Below are 21,071 nucleotides of genomic sequence, written 5' to 3'. Positions count from 1 at the left end.
CTGTGAAATCTTTCCAGGTTAGTTTGAGACTCAGAAGCTCACAACACAAATAATCACACCCCAACTAGAACCAGCAAAATGAACAGAAAAGACAGAGAAAAGACCATTAATTGTATGCGTAGGTTACGTGACACCACCGGTCACAGAAACTCAGAAGGTAAAATATATTTCCACGGAAGGATTATGCAAAAAAAAGTCACCTGTACTCCAAGGAGGCTTGTTCTATTTACAGGGGCGTTCACAGTAAGCCGGCACCTAGATACAGAAAAAAGCAGATTGCCTTGAAGACTCTGCTAGTACACTCCCAGTCCATGTCAACACTACCCGACCTCCTCCCCTCGTCCCAGTCAGAGAGAAGTGCGAGCCTCGTCGGACACGCAGAGCAGGCACCTGCAGCCACGGCTATGGGGAACACGGTGGCGAGGAAGGATTTTGAATGGGTCTACACAGACCAGCCACATTCTGACAGAAGAAAGGAGATTTTGGGTGAGTTTGATTCGTCATGGGGGCTCTGAATATTTTTTTTTGTTGGTAGTTATCTTTTTTTGTAAAGAGCTACCAGGTTACCCTGATTTTGCCCGTCCACAATTGGTCCAGCTTGTTATAGGGAGATGTGAGTGAGGATTTATGAAAAACTGGCCTCGTTGACGTTACTTAAATCAGTCAAATTAATATAACTATATCTTGTTGGAGGGCGTTATTTGAAGGATTAGAATTAAATACAGCTAATCGGTGTCAACTGCTAAATTGAATTTGAATAATTGTTTTCATTCAATAATCGCTATTTTACGAATTGAAACAAAAATACGAGTTGCGACTCTTTTACATTCTGACGATGCTGCTGTGGGAGCTCTGTGGAGTAGGGACATCCACTGCCAGTTGCTCCTTTAATCTTTCGCTCACATACCCTACTTTTGCTATCACGAATGTTTTGGTCCGCTTTAATCTTTTATCTTTACTAGGACTTTAAAACTAACACTATTAAGTTGTGTTCCATTTTCAGCGCCTAAATGAAACCGGAGGCGCATCTTTGCGCTGTACAGACAGAATATCGGTATTTGTCTTTTATTCTTTAATTCACATACGATAAATCCTAAAAACAATGCAAAGTGAATGTATGTGATTGGTTCCCTTTGTGCGTCGCACGTTGAAGCGGGGGTATTTATTAGCTATAGATACATCTCCAGCACTCTTTTCCTACAATTTAGGGGAGCAACTAGAGCCAGATTTCGGGGGGGGGGGGGGGGCTGGAAAATATTTTTTGGGGAGGGGGCGGCTAATTCTTCCAACCACGGACAGAGTGGCTGTAAGAAGGGGTGACACACAACAAAAGCCTCGTTTACAAGTAAATGGTCTTCTAAAGACCTGTTAAGTACTCGGGTGCGGCTGTAATTAGATGCTCGCCGCCCGCGAAGCTGTCTCCGCCCTGGCTAACACACACGACGTGGGGGGAGGAGGGGGCTGAAGCCCCGTGAGCCCAATGGGTGTTGCGCGCCTGCTACAGATGACCAACATTGTTGTCGCGTCTTAATGTTTAATGATTTGCATACACAAAAGAAAGTACGTTTTATTTGAAAAGTCCCACTGCATCCCAAAACCGTGGTAAAACGACGGCCTCTCAGTTTACCTCCGATGTTATCGAGACAGTGCATATGGCCCAGAGGAGAGGAGGCACTGAGCACTCTGTAAGCCGCCTCACAGGTGGAACCGGTCCAGCTTGGCGCGCGCTACTTGGCCTCCAGTTGACAGCAGCATTCTAACCGCCCACTCCCACCGCCCGAAACGGAAGCACTGACGAAGGGGCGTCCCACGTTAGTTCTGGTTCATCTCGGAAGAGTAGGCTACGAAGGGGCGTCCCACGTTCGTTCTGGTTCATTTCGGAAGAGTAGGCAAAGCGTGTATACTCCTACATGACCTCATCTAGCAAGATACGCTGTTTGACGTTAAATGAAGGGAAATAAAGATTAAACCGTGGCGTGTGCAAAATGATGTGTACTCAGTGTGTGGCATGGAAACGAGGAGGGGTATGCTGTATCAACCTGCACGTGAGCAGCTTGCAAAAGGCGAGATTATAGATCGAGAACGAAATTGGGAAGGGAGGCAAACAGGAACACCCGCTGCAAGGGTTTTACTGTGAGGAGTTTCTATTACTTATTAACTCCCAAGAGCTGACATCAAGTCCACAGTCAGACGTGAGGAAATCCAGTTTATGAGATGTAACTCAGTGGACTACTACTTTTCCTCTCTTTAAGTGCAGTTTATGGAATCTGCAAAATGAGAGACAGGGGCGTCCCCACGAGAGAACAGTCTAAGACTGTGTTTCACACCTAGTTCTTGGGCTCTAGGGTGAATGTACCCTTTTAAAAGAGACACATTTGTGAAGCATGCCACTAAAATGGCGGGAAAGGTAAAGTTACAATGATTTGTATTAAACTACTATCCGTGTATGGTAAGAGCAGCTGTGCTTGCCCACTCTTATACTTGCTTATATCCTTAAAAATGCCGAATTTTTAGAGAAATGACTGTCATCCACCCTTGTACAGAACTGCAGTTATTTCGTGATACCAATAATGAACACAAAATTTAGTTTATAAACAAAAGTATAAACAAGAATATAAACAAGAAACAATGCTAAAAATATAGAATGGAAAGTAAAATTTACCACACCATGAGTTACTCTGTAAAACATTTATTACAAATATACATTTTAAAATTTCATCATTACACAATATACAATTCTTTCAGGAATCAACGTTAATACATTTGAATGAACACAGTTAAAAACAAAGAATCACAGGTCGACGCAGCGTTTCGGTTTCTAGGATTTCTACCTTCTTCAGGACAGATTCTACATCAAATTTAAAAAAGATTTAAAAAACAGAGTTACTCTAAGTTGCATTGGTGCAGTCCATTATGTATTCACAGATTTATGAATAGTCACAATTGTGGTAGCTAAAACCAACCTTTGGGCATCTCTAGTGCAAAGCAAGCATCATTTTTTAGCACAGGATTTTCAGTTGTGTGTTACTAATCATAGTTTGACATGTTTAGGATTTCCTTTCTAGTCAATTTTCTCATGTTAAAAACATTGATTTATACGACATGTTAATCATGTTTTACCTCTCATACACTTAGAACAAAACTAATAGTGTTTACCTTTCCCATGGACTTCTATCGTCCAATGCTTATGGAGCTTAGATGAAAGAACTCCTGTTAAAATAATCACGATATTTCTAAATTTATTGCATACCTTGGAACAAGTGGATTTAATTTCTCCACAGGACAGTGCTTTCTGTTCAGGACCTGAACAGAAAGCACTGTCCTGTGGAGAAATTAAATCCACTTGTTCCAAGGTATGCATGGGAAAGGTAAACACTATTAGTTTTGTTCGAAGTGTATGAGAGGTAAAACATGATTAACATGTCGTATAAATCAATGTTTTTAACATGAGAAAATTGACTAGAAAGGAAATCCTAAACATGTCAAACTATGATTAGTAACACACAACTGAAAATCCTGTGCTAAAAAATGATGCTTGCTTTGCACTAGAGATGCCCAAAGGTTGGTTTTAGCTACCACAATTGTGACTATTCATAAATCTGTGAATACATAATGGACTGCACCAATGCAACTTAGAGTAACTCTGTTTTTTAAATCTTTTTTAAATTTGATGTAGAATCTGTCCTGAAGAAGGTAGAAATCCAAGAAACCGAAACGCCGCGTCGACCTGTGATTCTTTGTTTTTAACTGTGTTCATTCAAATGTATTAACGTTGATTCCTGAAAGAATTGTATATTGTGTAATGATGAAATTTTAAAATGTATATTTGTAATAAATGTTTTACAGAGTAACTCATGGTGTGGTAAATTTTACTTTCCATTCTATATTTTTAGCATTGTTTCTTGTTTATATTCTTGTTTATACTTTTGTTTATAAACTAAATTTTGTGTTCATTATTGGTATCACGAAATAACTGTAGTTCTGTACAAGGGTGGATGACAGTCATTTCTCTAAAAATTCGGCATTTCTAAGGATATAAGCAAGTATAAGAGTGGGCAAGCACAGCTGCTCTTACCATACACGGATAGTAGTTTAATACAAATCATTGTAACTTTACCTTTCCCGCCATTTTAGTGGCATGCTTCACAAATGTGTCTCTTTTAAAAGGGTACATTCACCCTAGAGCCCAAGAACTAGGTGTGAAACACAGTCTTAGACTGTTCTCTCGTGGGGACGCCCCTGTCTCTCATTTTGAAGATTTCCCCCCAGTCCCCTATTAGCCTGTGCGGGGTCCTCCTTTACTTTTTTACTTTGTTTATGGAATCTGGCCTCCAGTCCTTTTCACCCAAGACGCTCGCTGTTTTTATTTTTAATATTCATTTTTTGACTTTAGTAAATGAGGCACTTCTTGGTTTAAAATGGAGTACACTGGAAACTAGCTGCGTGGCTACCCTGTCATGCTCTGTGAGGTCACATTTCCCTCCGCAGGGCTTCTGTTCAAGGACCCCGAACCTCCAGCGAACAGACGGGCAGCGTAGTAGGCAACGGTGCAGCAGGTGCATTGGCCTTGGGGCCAGGGCTATGAGTATCCCTAGGCACCCAAGGGGAAACAGCTTTTAAGACAGTGCCTTTAACAACCATTGCCTTTGCCACACATGGGAAGTATAGGTATGTGATAAAGGTCATTACTAGGGTTTAAGAGTAAAGGGGTAAATATCATTTTAGGATTTGATCAGGTGCCCCCCACGACTAGGGGAGGGGCGCCCTTAGTTGCGCCGCAGGATGGAGCTCTCTGAAGACTGGTTAGGTGGGGGATCGGGCAGTGACGTTAGGAGACAGGGATGGACCCGGTGACAACATTGAAACTGAATCCTAAGGGGCTATTTAAGCAGCCAAGTCCCGGGTTTCCTACTCTTTGTCTCCTGGGACCATGGAGTTAGCTGCTGGAGCGTTGACAACCACCCACGCACCCGGAAGCGATTGGGAGGTTGCCGCTTCTCTCAATGGCCCCCAGACTCTGGAACTCTCTCCCTCTGACAATCAGAAGTTGCGACAACCTCCTCAGCTTCAGGAAGGCCTTAAAAACATGGTTGTTCGAGCAAGCCTACGTCTAGTAACCTCACTATTGTAGCACTTGACCCTCAGCGCCATGAAACCCAAGGGTGTACGTGCGCTATATAAGCTCCTATTAACATAACATAACCCGGCAGTACAGCAGGGAGGGCAGCAGAGCGCTGACAGTTAACAACAAAGAGGCAGATACAATATTGGTTGTTCAGTGATTGTGGGGACCCCAGTAGGGGGTAAAATTGCAGTGTGCCTGAGGTTGGTGGGGAGGAGGAACTGGCGTGACGGTGGTCCTCGACTCTACTGCCCTAACCTGCCACTTATGCACTGAGGAGAATCTTGAGGAGGTTGGCTGTGTGCAGGTACCCCAGAGGGCCGTTGCGCTATGCGTTGCCCTGGATTTATGATGGATTTTAAAAGTTTGTAATTGTTGCTGTAACACGTTGGGGGCTGGCGGCACAATGTGCGCAGCTGAGTTTTCAAGTGTATGGTCAACTTGATACAATGATTAACTGTAAAGTGATTCTTAATTCATTACTGCCTCACCATGATACTGACGAGAGAGTGCGATGCAATATATAATCATATGTATATCCAAGTAGGATACAGGTTGTGATGTTATGTATAATCATATATAAATATATACGTATATCCAAGTAGGATAATGGTGCTCCCCTAGTAGATGGTGGATAATTTTGGATTTTGATGTGAATAAATTCTTCGCCGTGGACACGAATAATTGTTTGGCTGATTCCTTGGGCTTGGTGTTATATAGGGCATCAGAGGGTCGGGCGGTGATGGATTATATAAAGTGCTGGTGTGGGGAGAGAGAGTGTCATAATGTGCACACACTATAGAGGTAGGCAGGTATACAGCAAGGGGAAGGTCACTTTAGGGTTGGGTAGTGGTATAGGGAGGTAAGTGTAAAATAAGGCCTTGGTTGTGGGTACTGGTATAGGGAGGTAAAGTTAATTTAAGGATTTTGGGCATGTAGTGGCAAAGGGAGATATGCGCCATTTTTAGGTCTCGCCTGGCGTAAGCAGCTCATGCGCTGCCCTTGCCATACAAAGGCTTCTAGGAATCAATACAATTCCAGAAGTCGTGTCGCTGCTCCACCTACAATTTCCCTTTGTGGGTGCCGTTTTGTGTAATTGATGATGCAAAACACTGTGCAATGATTGCACCGGAGTCAATCATTACAGTGAGGGTTGCTACCCTGTCCGCTTTTGCCCCCCCCCCCCCCACTGGGATTCGATCTTTTACTTGCGGTAGGATTGTTTTTGCCGACCTGCCACCACTAACAGCGAGCCCCTTCCACACACGGACCAGCGGATCACAGCATACCTGAGGGAGTCGCAAGAGCCTGCTGCTGCCGCCACGCCTCGCCGGACCCGCTTCGCGGTCAGCAGCGACCAGTCCTTCACTGCGAGGGGGTTGATCTAAACCGACCGGCAGGGCTGCGAGCTTGGAGCGGCGGACTCCAAGGACCAGGAGTCCCCGCGCGCCCGTCTCCACCTGGGCTGCTCTCCCTGCCGGCCCCACCCCCACCTCATCAGCCTAAAGCGGCGTTCTGCCGTCCAACAGCGGATTCTTTTTGCCGACCTGCCACCACTAACAGCGAGCCCCTTCCACACACGGACCAGCGGATCACAGCATACCTGAGGGAGTCGCAAGAGCCTGCTGCTGCCGCCACGCCTCGCCGGACCCGCTTTGCGGTCAGCAGCGGCCAGTCCTTCACTGCGAGGGGGTTGATCTAAACCGACCGGCAGGGCTGCGAGCTTGGAGCGACGGACTTCAAGGACCAGGAGTCCCCGCGCGCCCGTCTCCACCTGGGCTGCTCTCCCTGCCGACCCCACCCCCACCTCATCAGCCTAAAGCGGCGTTCTTCCGTCCAACAGCGGATTGTTTTTGCCGACCTGCCACCACTAACAGCGAGCCCCTTCCACACACGGACCAGCGGATCACAGCATACCTGAGGGAGTCGCAAGAGCCTGCTGCTGCCGCCACGCTGCTCTCCCTGCCGGCCCCACCCCCACCTCATCAGCCTAAAGCGTCGTTCTGCCGTCCAACAGCGGATTCTTTTTGCCGACCTGCCACCACTAACAGCGAGCCCCTTCCACACACGGACCAGCGGATCACAGCATACCTGAGGGAGTCGCAAGAGCCTGCTGCTGCCGCCACGCCTCGCCGGACCCGCTTCGCGGTCAGCAGCGGCCAGTCCTTCACTGCGAGGGGGGTGATCTAAACCGACCGGCAGGGCTGCGAGCTTGGAGCGACGGACTTCAAGGACCAGGAGTCCCCGCGTGCCCGTCTCCACCTGGGCTGCTTTCCCTGCCGGCCCCACCCCCACCTCATCAGCCTAAAGCGGCGTTCTTCCGTCCAACAGCGGATTGTTTTTGCCGACCTGCCACCACTAACAGCGAGCCCCTTCCACACACGGACCAGCGGATCACAGCATACCTGAGGGAGTCGCAAGAGCCTGCTGCTGCCGCCACGCCTCGCCGGACCCGCTTCGCGGTCAGCAGCGGCCAGTCCTTCACTGCGAGGGGGTTGATCTAAACCGACCGGCAGGGCTGCGAGCTTGGAGCGACGGACTCCAAGGACCAGGAGTCCCCGCGCGCCCGTCTCCACCTGGGCTGCTCTCCCTGCCGGCCCCACCCCCACCTCATCAGCCTAAAGCGGCGTTCTTCCGTCCAACAGCGGATTGTTTTTGCCGACCTGCCACCACTAACAGCGAGCCCCTTCCACACACGGACCAGCGGATCACAGCATACCTGAGGGAGTCGCAAGAGCCTGCTGCTGCCGCCACGCCTCGCCGGACCCGCTTCGCGGTCAGCAGCGGCCAGTCCTTCACTGCGAGGGGGGTGATCTAAACCGACCGGCAGGGCTGCGAGCTAGGAGCGACGGACTTCAAGGACCAGGAGTCCCCGCGTGCCCGTCTCCACCTGGGCTGCTCTCCCTGCCGGCCCCACCCCCACCTCATCAGCCTAAAGCGGCGTTCTTCCGTCCAACAGCGGATTGTTTTTGCCGACCTGCCACCACTAACAGCGAGCCCCTTCCACACACGGACCAGCGGATCACAGCATACCTGAGGGAGTCGCAAGAGCCTGCTGCTGCCGCCACGCCTCGCCGGACCCGCTTCGCGGTCAGCAGCGGCCAGTCCTTCACTGCGAGGGGGTTGATCTAAACCGACCGGCAGGGCTGCGAGCTTGGAGTGACGGACTCCAAGGACCAGGAGTCCCCGCGCGCCCGTCTCCACCTGGGCTGCTCTCCCTGCCGGCCCCACCCCCACCTCATCAGCCTAAAGCGGCGTTCTTCCGTCCAACAGCGGATTGTTTTTGCCGACCTGCCACCACTAACAGCGAGCCCCTTCCACACACGGACCAGCGGATCACAGCATACCTGAGGGAGTCGCAAGAGCCTGCTGCTGCCGCCACGCCTCGCCGGACCCGCTTCGCGGTCAGCAGCGGCCAGTCCTTCACTGCGAGGGGGTTGATCTAAACCGACCGGCAGGGCTGCGAGCTTGGAGCGACGGACTCCAAGGACCAGGAGTCCCCGCGCGCCCGTCTCCACCTGGGCTGCTCTCCCTGCCGGCCCCACCCCCACCTCATCAGCCTAAAGCGGCGTTCTGCCGTCCAACAGCGGATTGTTTTTGCCGACCTGCCACCACTAACAGCGAGCCCCTTCCACACACGGACCAGCGGATCACAGCATACCTGAGGGAGTCGCAAGAGCCTGCTGCTGCCGCCACGCCTCGCCGGACCCGCTTCGCGGTCAGCAGCGGCCAGTCCTTCACTGCGAGGGGGTTGATCTAAACCGACCGGCAGGGCTGCGAGCTTGGAGCGGCGGACTCCAAGGACCAGGAGTCCCCGCGCGCCCGTCTCCACCTGGGCTGCTCTCCCTGCCGGCCCCACCCCCACCTCATAAGCCTAAAGCGGCGTTCTGCCGTCCAACAGCTGATTGTTTTTGCCGACCTGCCACCACTAACAGCGAGCCCCTTCCACACACGGACCAGCGGATCACAGCATACCTGAGGGAGTCGCAAGAGCCTGCTGCTGCCGCCACGCCTCGCCGGACCCGCTTCGCGGGTCCCGCTTCGCGGCCAGTCCTTCACTGCGAGGGGGTTGATCTAAACCGACCGGCAGGGCTGCGAGCTTGGAGCGGCGGACTCCAAGGACCAGGAGTCCCCGCGCGCCCGTCTCCACCTGGGCTGCTCTCCCTGCCGGCCCCACCCCCACCTCATCAGCCTAAAGCGGCGTTCTGCCGTCCAACAGCTGATTGTTTTTGCCGACCTGCCACCACTAACAGCGAGCCCCTTCCACACACGGACCAGCGGATCACAGCATACCTGAGGGAGTCGCAAGAGCCTGCTGCTGCCGCCACGCTGCTCTCCCTGCCGGCCCCACCCCCTCGGTCACCAATCACACAGCTACAAAAGAGAACTAACATCCCCGCTGCGCGGGAGGGCGCCGGGAGAAGCCCGGGAGAAGCCCGGGAGAAGCCCGGGACAAGGGCGGGACCGTTTGAGGCCGTTCGAGGACTAAGAGGACTGCCCTGGCCCACCCCCCTTGGCTTGTGCTGTCTGGCCTGCCCACTGCTACTAGTGAGTACATTGCTGGAACTGTAACTGAAATATATCATGAGTACACGGGGCAGTCGCAGTAAAACTGCAATGGGGCTGAGTAAGCCCAGCGGGACATTGGATGATTTCCTTGTGAAGACTAACCTGGCAATTGACGCCGAAATTACCAAAATGCAGAAGAGGGTCTCAGTTGAGCTAGATGCTGCACGTAGGCTTTCCCAAACCTTTGCCAATTCCAAAAAATCTTCTTTAGGGAGAATCGCGTCTGCTGCATCTCCGCAACACACTTCATGCCCTCCCCCACTGATAATTCATGCCGATGTTCACCATGTTCCTCCGTCTCTTCCCCTTCCATTAGAGCCCATATCCACCTTAACTACTGTGCCCTCTAAACCTTCTGAGGGAATTGTGCCCATTGGACCTGGAACTACCATTATCTTGCCGGACAGTCCTAACCCCTCTCCCCCTGTAGTAAAAAACAAAAATAAAGATGGCCCAACTCTAAAAAAGAAAAGTAACGCAAGATCTGCCTACGCCCGCAAAAAAGCAAAAATTGCAAGGCTGCAGTTTTTTAACAACAGGCGAACATTACCCACCACGGGGGAGTCTACACAAATGCCAAACTTGGATAACCATCTAATAGGGGGGGACAGGGAACACAACAATTTTAACGTGGTCCTTGCCCCTACTCCAGAGCCCCTCCCTGCATATGGCGAGAAACCCAAAGAGGGAGGGCAAAGCGAGCCAGGGAGGGATAGAGATAAGGGGGGCGACGATGAAGACTTTCTCAAGACAGTCTGGGTCACTTTAAAACAGCTATTGTCACCTCTGGAACTCAGACTTTCACGTATTGAGAATAATCTTCTCGAGATGGATAAGACCTTAGTCTCCCTGGCCACTCTCTTAGCCTAAAACAACTGGAAGCAAGTTATCCCCGTATTGCTGAGGGTGTCCCCCAGGATGGCGATTATGGCATCCAATCGGCCCCAGAAACTAACGTTATTTCCCCTGCTCCTGTAATGCTGCCCCCGGTCTTGCCCCCACCCCTACCAAAACCTACTCCAATACCCAAACCCCGGTCAATCCCAAATGTTCCCGTTCCTCTCATACCAAAACTCCCAATACCAGCGACAAAAGGCTCAGAGAACCAGACCCTACCCAAACCTATCCCTAAGCCTGCTCACAAGCCCAACAAGACTAATACCCCCCCTACTCCACGTATAACTAACCAACACCATGGTCACCAGAACTTTCGTGGGGGCTATATTGATCTCCATCCTGACGCCGGGCCCTATGTCGTCATACTGGCCGGGGTACCACCACTTGACCCTCATTCTATGGAGACCCAGTGGTCCCTAAAGAATAAGGTGATTTACTGGCTCAACGTCAACAGGCAGCTCCCTAACACTATCAAGAGCAGGGTCCTAATGGTCAGGAGAGTCCCATGGGTGGGTCGCACTCATAAATCCATCCCCGGAGACTGCATAGTGGTTTCATTTGCAGACCTCCACACAGCCCAACTTATTACTACATGGGATTCATATGACACTGACCAATCTATCGTCACCAGACCCCTTACTTTTTTCTACCCACCTAAACAGACTGTTGAGCTACCTGGGGCCTGGTCAATAGCCCACAATCGTAGATGGAAAGGACAGGGGCATGGCTGGCAACCCACTAATAACTGGTGGGAAGGAGCACCCATCATGAACAGGTTTGAGTGTCTGGATCAGGTGGATTGACTGGGAACTAGTGTTCCCTCAATCCCTACCAATGCCCATAATCCCCCAATGGATACCGCTACGAGCGAAAAATTATTGTCCACAACCCAAAATCCAAGTCCAATAGGGATAGACTTAATCTGCCCTGAACAGCACGCTCTTACTGCACAGGTCACACGACAGGCAGAGCTGGCACATTTGCAAGATCTGAATGGCATAACGGGGAACGAAGGTCATCATCCTCAGGAAAGTGGAAACCCTATGCACTCTCTCCTTTCCTGGAATGTAGCAGGCCTGGGTAGTAAGATCACCCACAAACCTTGGCTGGAGATTGTGCAGAAGTATGGCATCCTTTGTCTCCAAGAAACCTGGCTTGTAGAGGAAGCCCACATATTGGGCTACCGAACATTTCATTCACCCGCTGTGCCATCAGCCCAGGGTCGCAATAAGGGGGGCTTGTGCATATACATTTCGAATGTAGGGGATGTAAAAGTTTACAATTTTCATTCAATCAGTATTACCAAATCATACTAATTAAATGGGGCACTACACAAAAGGTGATACTTGTGAATTTCTATAACAATTTACCAATTAGTGAAGTGGAATCTAATATGAACAATATAATCCATCATATCCACAAACTGAGAGATCAAGGCACGGGGGATCACATAGTGCTGTGGGTGGGAGACTTCAATTGTACCATCTGTCCGTCTTCTGAGTTAGGTTTGTGCGGCCTTTCAGATCTCGGGGAGGATGGTCCTTTGCACTTCTCCCACACCAATCTGGGGTCTCTTCTCAACAATGTCATATTCACCTTTGACCTCACCTTTATCAACCAGGCATGCTCCCCCCCGGTTCCCTTTGTCCCAATGTATAATGGAAGAGGTTGTTAAACCACAATTGATTTTGCGCTGATATCACCCACTCATCCTGATTTTATAACTTTCTGGGAAATCGGGGACGACCCTATGAGCGATCATTATCCCATCACTTTCGGGGTAAACCTTATGGAGGGCAAAGTAAAGGAACCTAGTAGGGTTTTATACCCACATGAGGTCACCCTAACTAAGACCAACGGGTATGTAATTAAATGGGAGAAAATGAACCCTACATCCTTCTTTCAAAATGTCCTATCGTCTTGCTCCACAGACATACTTGTTTGCTTAGAGGAAGATACTGACCCAAAGACCATCATGGCTGCCTTTTCTAACATTCAGCGACACATAAAAAATGCACTAACTAGGAACTGCAAGGACAATGGGAGGCATACACGTGGGTGGTTCGACTCTAGATGCACATCTACCCTGAAAAACTTAAAGAAAGCTTTATCCGCTAACCCAAAAGACAGGGTTCAAATTCGCCAGGCGAGACAAGATTATAAGCTGGCAATTAAACAGCGGAGGGCGACACTGAAGAAGGAGGCCTGGGAAGCCCTGGGGGAAGCCGCTAGGAACAAGGACACTAATGTCTTTTGGAAAGTCATAAGATCCGTATATAATTCAAAAGATAGAGATGATTCTATAGATGTAGCAATAACGGCAGAGCTCTGGGTAGAACATTATGGTAATCTTTATACCAACAACCAGGGCAATGCCCCGAACCCACCCAAGGTGACTTCACCTACAGATAATATAACTCAGGATAACCCGCTAACTGTCCCTCCAGTACCCCCTTACCCGATTGAACTGGTATTTACCATTCTAGAAGTGGAACATGCCCTTAGGGAAAGTCCGTCAGGCAAAGCCCCCGGCCCTGATCATACCCCAGTGGATGTCTATAAATCAAATCCGGATTTCTGGGTTCCCTTGTTAACCAACGTATTGAATATGGGAAATAAATGTGGTTTCATTAATACCTGGTCAGACGCGATCGTAGTCCCCATTTTTAAAAAGGGGAATAGGGACGACCCTGCTTGTTACCGTCCAATATCGCTATTGGACGGACTTATGAAAGTCGCAGGAAGGATCGTCCTTAAGAGGATACAACACTGGGAAGCAGAGAAAAGGGTCATCTCGGAGCTCCAATATGGGTTCCGAAAGGGACTAGGGACACTGGAGCAATGTCTAAACTTGTCTCTATTAGTCTCTAAGTACACTCAGGCTAAAAAAGGGGACCTATTTGTTACCTTTGTCGACCTTAGCTCCGCATTTGATTGCGTGGACCACGCGCTGCTCTGGTCGACATTGGAACACATTGGGGTGGACTCAACCATTCTCACATTTATCAAAGAACTATACAGAGATGCTGGGGCCAGAGTAAGATTTGGGACCCAGGGGCAATGTTCTCAAAAATTCGCCATAAACAGAGGGGTTAGGCAAGGCTGCATACTTGCGCCCTTGCTCTTTACATTTTACATAAATTCCATCGCTGAGAACTTAATAACTTTGCCAAGCGATTACCCAGCTGTTAATGGTAGGCCTGTACCCATTCTTTTATATGCCGATGACGCGGCAATCATGTCCAGGACAAAAGTAGGCTTGCAGAGAGCAGTAAATGAATTTTCATCTTACATGGGTAAAAGAAACTTGAAGGTGAATATTTCTAAAACTTTCTCTATGTCCTGCTCCCAAAAGAACAACAGACCACCATGCTCAATATATTTGGAGCAGCAAAAGATTGCCATTACAGACACTTTTTGCTACTTGGGCATTGTTTTTGACAGGAGGGGAAGGTGGAAACATGCAGTCTCAGCTAGGAAACTCGCCTTCAGCCGTGCCATAGGTGCCCTACGAACCTTTGCAGGCAAAATTGGGGGTAAACCCATTAGAGAAATGTTACAGATCTACCGGGCAAAGTGTATAGCCACGGCCACATATGGAGCAGGCCTTTGGGGTTTCGAGAACGTGTCCTCATTACAAACTTGCGAGAACACTTTCATTTGCTACTTACTAGGTGTGCCCAAAACCACCTCGACTTTTATGACTCATATTGAGACCGGCGTTAAATACCTCAGTGACATTATAAAATCATCACCTTGTTTGCTTTGGCATAAGATTTGGACCACAGAAGAGTGCCAATTGAACAGAAATCTCATTAAAGATTGCATGGCTTTGGATGGTGCAGCAAAAGTCAAGTGGTTACGATACGTCCAAACGATGTTTTCTAACATTGGACACCCTGAATTCTATGATGATCCAGAGACTCTACAAACCTTGTCTAGGCCGGCCCTTAAAAAACTTTTAATTACACACCTAGAAAGTGCAAGATGGGACATAGAGAAACTTAAAGGCACTACCCTGAGCTATCAGCAAATTACCCCTTGCTGAAGGCCTACAATTTTACCTTGGGATTGAAACAGCACCCTACCCTCGCATGCTCTTGACTAGGCTGCGCTTAGGGATTTTCTTCCGCATGGTCACTCTGCCTAAACAGAACGACTGGGCCTCATTGAAACTAATATGTCCATGCGATGACCATTCAACACAAAGTAACATTCATATCATGTTCTTTTGTAACCTGTACACCAGCCCGAGGAAACTTTTCCTTCTACCACTACTTAAACGCTGGGGGATAAGAACATGTAAATCTGCATATTTTAAATTATTGCTGTTAGAAGATGAGGATGTTATCTTTGTTGTTTCTCGCTTTTTAATGTCAGTAATGAAGTTTAGAAACTCAATGAGTTAAGTATCACATGTCTATATCAACTGATCAGTGTAACATGAGGCCCTTCGTCCAAATGACCGCTGCAGATTTTAATTCTTGGAGAAATGTTTTATCTACTTTTGTAACTTTGTTTACGTGAAAACTGTTTTTAAATTTCCTGCATGAATTGTACTTGGCCGCTTTTATGATTTTTTGATAAATCGAATAAAGCTTATTTGAACTTTGAACTACTTGCGGTGGGAGACAGTGTCTCTTAATTTGCCGCTAAGACCTTTCTTTTTCGTATTACCGTGTTTGCCTTCAACAATGGCTGACATGCTTTTCATTTCTCTGTTCTCGGCTTGTTTTCTTTGCAGGCATTTTGCATCTATGTTTTTTTAATGGCGAGAAACTGACCCGAAGGCGTTGCAGAGCTTTACATAAGTGCACAAGCATCAGTCACGTTACCGAAGGTCACAACTTAGTTTTTTGTAGCTACACGAGTTGGCCGTCTGGTTGGCGCTAGTTAAATAAAGCGCATTCCAGCTCAAAGTTTGCTGTTGTGGCTGCTTCATTTGTTGTTTTTTCGGTGCTTGTTTAATTACATTTCCTCTACAAGATGGAAGAGAATTTGGCCCTCAGCAGTGGTCACTGTCTGTGTGCAGGTTCTAGTGTGAGCAGTGCTGAAGTGCGAACTAATGGAAGGGGGAAGGTGTTACTGGGGCTGGAGCTGCTCTGGCTGGTTTGAGTCGGTTCTCTCGCAACTTGCATCTGGAGGTGAGGGGTGTTGGAGCTAACCCCCTCCCCCCCCCCCCCGTGGTGGGCTTCAGGCCGTGAGAGGAGAAAGGGAGAGATTGATTGCGAACAGCAGGAGTGCAGTAAGGTTTGAGCTGCTCCTTTCCACAGTCTTTTAAAAATTATCTCGAAGAATCGAAAGAGAGGAGGAAGACTAACCCCCTCAACCCTACCCTACATTAACAAGCATTTGCAATGCAACAGGTCTCGCATTTACGTGAGTTTGAGCTATTGACATTGCAAATGACAATGTCTTTTATTTTTGTTTTTGTTTTTAAAACATGAGGAAAAGGCATTGTCATGTACAATGCCAATAGCTTAAACACGTGTAAATGCGAGACCTATTGCATTACAAATGCTTGTTGGTTTTGGGGTGGGTAGTAGTAAATGGAGGAAAGTTTAATTTTAGGGTTTAGGGTTGGGTAGTGGTCAAGGAAAGCATGGCAAATTGAAAGATTTGGGGTGGGTAGGAGTAATGGAAGGTTAGTAGTAAATGTAAAAAAGGAAGTGGAGAGTTCTCTGTCAACAAATACAATAAATAATCATTTTAGGGGTGGGTAAAGTTAAAAGAAGGTATAGGCGATTTTAGGGTTTAGGGGTTGGGAAGCGATAAAGATAGATTAGGAGTACCTTAAAAAAGAAGGGTTTGCTCCCATCTTTAAAAAGAAAAAAAATGTGTATATATAAATAGTATATGCAGTTTTATTTACTTTAAATATACTTACCATGTGGTGTAAAGGCTGCATGGAAAAGGCATGCAGTGTGGAGGCATGCATTGTAATGCCGTACATCCCACCCAAATTATGAGTGTTTTTTTCACTATGCATTGGAATAGAGGTGCTATAACAACAAAAAAACTTGAAGGTCTGAAAGGTTGAGCAAAAGAAGTAGCCATAAAGAGGAGTCACACACCACAGTCACAACTAACGGTGAAAGACCATCAGATGTAAAGAAGTCCTATCAGCCCACCCATATGGCGGAACATCGTCATCTAGGACCTTTCGAACAGGTTCTGTTTGACCAAGCCCAAGGATAGTGGCTTAGTACCAGTAGATCCTGGTTCAGAGAGAAGATGTGTCCTCACTGTAAGTGGTGCTGATAAGGTGCAGTGCTCAAAAAGATACGTGGTGGAGATTAAAATGATGGTCAAGGTAAAACAATATGTTTATTGGTATCTACCATGACGTCAGATATAAAAACAGTGTGATGACAGTGTGAAAATATCACTGTACAGTAAGCTTGTGAAATTTAGGCCTATATGTGCGGTGCGGTGAGGACGGTAAACATCACTTACAACGCAAGCATTATAACGCACTACCATTACATCGCAACCATTACAACGCAAACCATTACAACGCATTGCGCTGAGGGGCGCTCTAGGATAGGGAATATATTTAATTTACTATCCAACACCTTCCCTACTATCCACGGGGACTGGAGTTGGAATAGTAAATTAAATAATTCACTATCCAGCGCCTAAAAGCACTTTGCGTTGTAATGGTATGCAATGTAAAAACCACGTTGTAACAGCAGGCGTTGTAATAGCCTGCGTTGTAACGTCATAGATCCGGTGAGGACACATCTTCTCTCTGAACCAGGATCTACTGGTACTAAGCCACTATCCTTGGGCTTGGTCAAACAGAACCTGTTCGAAAGGTCCTAGATGACGATGTTCCGCCATATGGGTAGGCTGATAGGACTTCTTTACATATGATGGTCTTTCACCGTTAGTTGTGACTGTGGTGTGTGACTCCTCTTTGTGGCTACTTCTTTTGCTCAACCTTTCAGACCTCAAGTTTTTTTGTTGTTATAGCATAGTTCTTAAGGGGTATGAACTTGACAGGTCAATAAACGTAGTCCCCTAGACCCTTATTTGACAGTTGTTTTTCCACCCTTGGAATAGAGGTGCCCATTTTCCATGCTTATTGTTAGTGCCTTGCTACACCACTGTTAGTACCGCGGGATTAGAAACTCTGTACTGTGTTGGTGGCTGACATCATTCAGCTAAAGTGCTAAAAGGCCACTACAGCAAGCCCAAAGCTTTTCACTGGAGCTTGCTACTGAATGCCTGGTTATTGAACACCAAGGCTGCCTAGTTTTCATTGCATCTCATGCCTCCTTCTTCTGCTGTTCGGCCACCCTCCACTTCCTGGGTCTTTATCCCACTCTCACGGGTTCTTTTAAGTCCCTATTGTCTCCCTTTGCCCTTGTTTTCCTCTCTTTCTCTTTCACATTCTTTCTTCCTTTTATGCAGCTCAATCTCTTGCTCTGGGCCAGAGTCTAATGATGAAAAATAATTCCAAGTTAAAAAAAAACGTGTGCTGATTCTCACTAGCAGTACAAATTAAACACTGCCAAGGACATAACATTTAACTTATATAATCATCTTGGGTACATTGACATGGTTATTGTCGCTCCTTGATCTGATTAAATCGTGTTTATTTACTGTCCTAAAAATCAGTTGAGGTTTCCAGTCAGCTATGCACAGTCTTCTACACTGTCCATGCCAGGCTGTACTTCAAAGTGGCCTTTGTTGACTGCCACTTTAATGCATGCACACAGCAATAGTGGTAGGGCTTCTCTGACATATTTAGTCAACAACAACAGGGCTGTCAAGCAAGCCTAGTTACTGACTTTGGCAGTTTCTCACTCTACCTGGAAGGATGAAGCTCTGCGAATGTCGTTGGATGCCATGTTTGCTTTTCCTTAGAGTACAGCTTTTGTTACTGTAAGACTGCTTGCACATAAGATTGTGTGCATTAAGAAACATTCCATTCCCCACCCTGGTGACAATGCTATTAATGAACTAAGAGGCAAGCCAGTAACACAAGAGAAGTTTTTGTACATTGCAGGTCCTGAATGCATGCATATGCAGGTATTCCTATTTAAAAAATTTTTTTTTTTAGAGTTTTAAAGCTAGACCCGAGACATTCGGTGTCGGAGCACTTTACATGAGCAACAGTTTCGTTACAGGACACATTCATTTTTTGTTAGACCATGGTTGCCAAAACTCAAACTGGTTCCTCAGCTTTGAGGTCGACCGCTCTTGCCTTAAGGCTACAGGATAATGAACAAAAAGAAAGACCAGTGAAATAAAGTGTATGCATAGGATCACACAATTTGGTCATGCAGTGAAGCTGGCATTGATCTCAGATTTTCCAGGTTCACACTGCAATTCAACCACTAAATGGGTGTCTCTTTCTGACATCAAAGGTTAATGCTTTATCTATGATTTTTGGAGGGTGAGATAAGCAGAGCACACATTTTATCTTGGGTAGCCGGAACCATTCTTAAAGGATGTAAGAGCTCTTTACAAGAATAACAGACTGACAAACATGTTTTTTTGAGGGACAGTGAGATTTGCCAGTATTCACAAGATGCTGAGGCTGAGATTGAACCCAGTCCCCAATGATACAAGTTCAGCAGTAACAGAAATGAGGCAACATCACCTCACGTAACCGCTCTGCTCATTTTGGACTTGAGGTTTCAAGATGAACTCGAGCTGATCCAGAGCCAGGCATATGGCCCGAGCTTTTAGTGGCTTTCCAATCTCTAGTAACATACTCTGGTTCTCCTGTAAAGCACTCTAATTCCCATAGATCGAGAGATATAAAAGTGAAAATAATAAAAGATTGGCACAGCGGTTGTACCATGGGCATTGGAAATCAAGCCATGATAGTGTTGGAGGAATTCAGTGTCCGAGTTCACACCCCCATCTGTCCTTTACCAGGTCATGACATGCACATAACATTCAGATATAGGCTTAATAATACACCAGTGTACTTCTCCTTTGTTTTGAACGAAATGTATGTTTTTAACAAGCTCCATATGTGTGTGTATGATATTCCTGTAGGTACTGGGCTGGCGTCCATAGGATTAATATTTGTGCTGGACATGTATGTGTGACATTCAGGGGCGTAATTCGACCCAAACTTCGGGTAGGGGCTAACACTACCATACAGGGCCGGTTGGTGGTGCCGGGTGCGACAATCTTTTTTGGCACTTCCTTCCCCATGACCACCTTCTCCATGAATTCTCTCCACTACCACTCTCCACCAGTGCACCTCGTCTCTCCGCAGCCTCTCTCAGACATACATTTCCTTTTTTTATAGTGCTACTCATAGTTCACTCACACTCAGTTCTGTGATCTGCATGGTACATGTTCTTTGCTGCAGGCACATTAACCCTCGCTATACTTTACGATGAGCTTAAACTGCCACTAGGCAACATTCGGATCTCTCACCAGTAGGAACATTAATGACCAGAGTTATCTTGACATTTTTATTGTTGCCTGAGAACTGCTAGATACACAAGGAAGTTCACACCAAGGGCAAGTGGCGAGGTAGACTGTGCTGGCAAAGCATCAAGATGTCCAAAGTTACTGCCACTTCAGGTAGTGTACCTTGAGGACCCTTGTTCCTGTGAATTCTTCTAGCAGAGCTGTTTTTTGTGGACATGAGTTCCATCATCAGCTCTGACTGGTCAGATCTGTCTCCTGTTAAGGTCTCTTGACCACTGTCTACTCTTCATGCCACAGGTCAGCTTTCCAGGATATAGGGCAGGTTACTCTGAAGCAGCATAGGCATTAGGTCTCATGGCGTTCCTGCTCCAGTCAGGTTATCCTGCTACCTACTCCTGGGCTATTCTTCAGAAGAAAAGAATATTAAAAATTAAGCATCCATGCTGCTTACCATATAAAGGTTGACCAGTGGATATTCCTCTAGGTGTTTGCTGTACAGACATGGGCAATTATTGGAAATAACATATATTTAGTTCAATGAGTACACACTGAGGCACAAATATGCATCAGTTTAGTATCTATGCAATACCACATTAAATGGAGTCCATTAAACATGTACGGATTGAACAAACCATAACTGAGCCCACATTAAGTTAGAAAAAAAATAGTGTTGCATGAATATGCTTTTCTAGAAAGGATACACATTACAACAGGGATGCTGTGCACTACCTAGCTCTTTGTAGTCACTGTCAACCACTTACTAAAATTTCAAGGAATCTAAGGCAAAATGGGTGCAGATAGGAACTGATCCAGCTGTAATTTCACAGTAATTTCTCAATGCAAAACATCTTTTACCTCTTGCTTACTGCTTAAAAGGGATGGACCTTTGCCACTGTGTTATAACTATCAGGAGACTTTGCATACACATGAAAATCAAAATCAATGACCTATTTAAGACAAAAATGAGAGTTGTGATTAGTTTTAAATAGTTTTATTTTCTAGTCAAAAATTAAAGTTATCTGACTCTTTATTCATTGGTCAATTATCAATCTGGTTACAGAGACTTGCATTCATGTGGTAA

At 46.9% G+C, this 21,071-nt stretch overlaps 1 protein-coding gene across 1 annotated transcript in view; it reads left to right on the top strand.

Annotated features, from left to right (window-relative positions):
* The first annotated feature begins 271 nt into the window (after positions 1-271).
* The window catches only part of LOC147692182 (sphingolipid delta(4)-desaturase/C4-monooxygenase DES2-like), a 199,305-nt gene continuing 178,505 nt past the window's right edge, over positions 272-21,071 (top strand). Inside the window, exon 1 of the mRNA XM_086938469.1 lies at positions 272-486. Within this exon, the coding sequence (XP_086794595.1) occupies positions 312-486 (175 nt within the window). The 5' untranslated portion in view covers positions 272-311. The remainder of the gene's footprint in view (positions 487-21,071) is intronic.

This window comes from Lissotriton vulgaris, chromosome 9, assembly GCF_964263255.1.
Source record: "Lissotriton vulgaris chromosome 9, aLisVul1.2, whole genome shotgun sequence".
Lineage (NCBI taxonomy): Eukaryota > Metazoa > Chordata > Amphibia > Caudata > Salamandridae > Lissotriton > Lissotriton vulgaris.
This window is presented reverse-complemented; position numbering and strand designations above follow the sequence as displayed.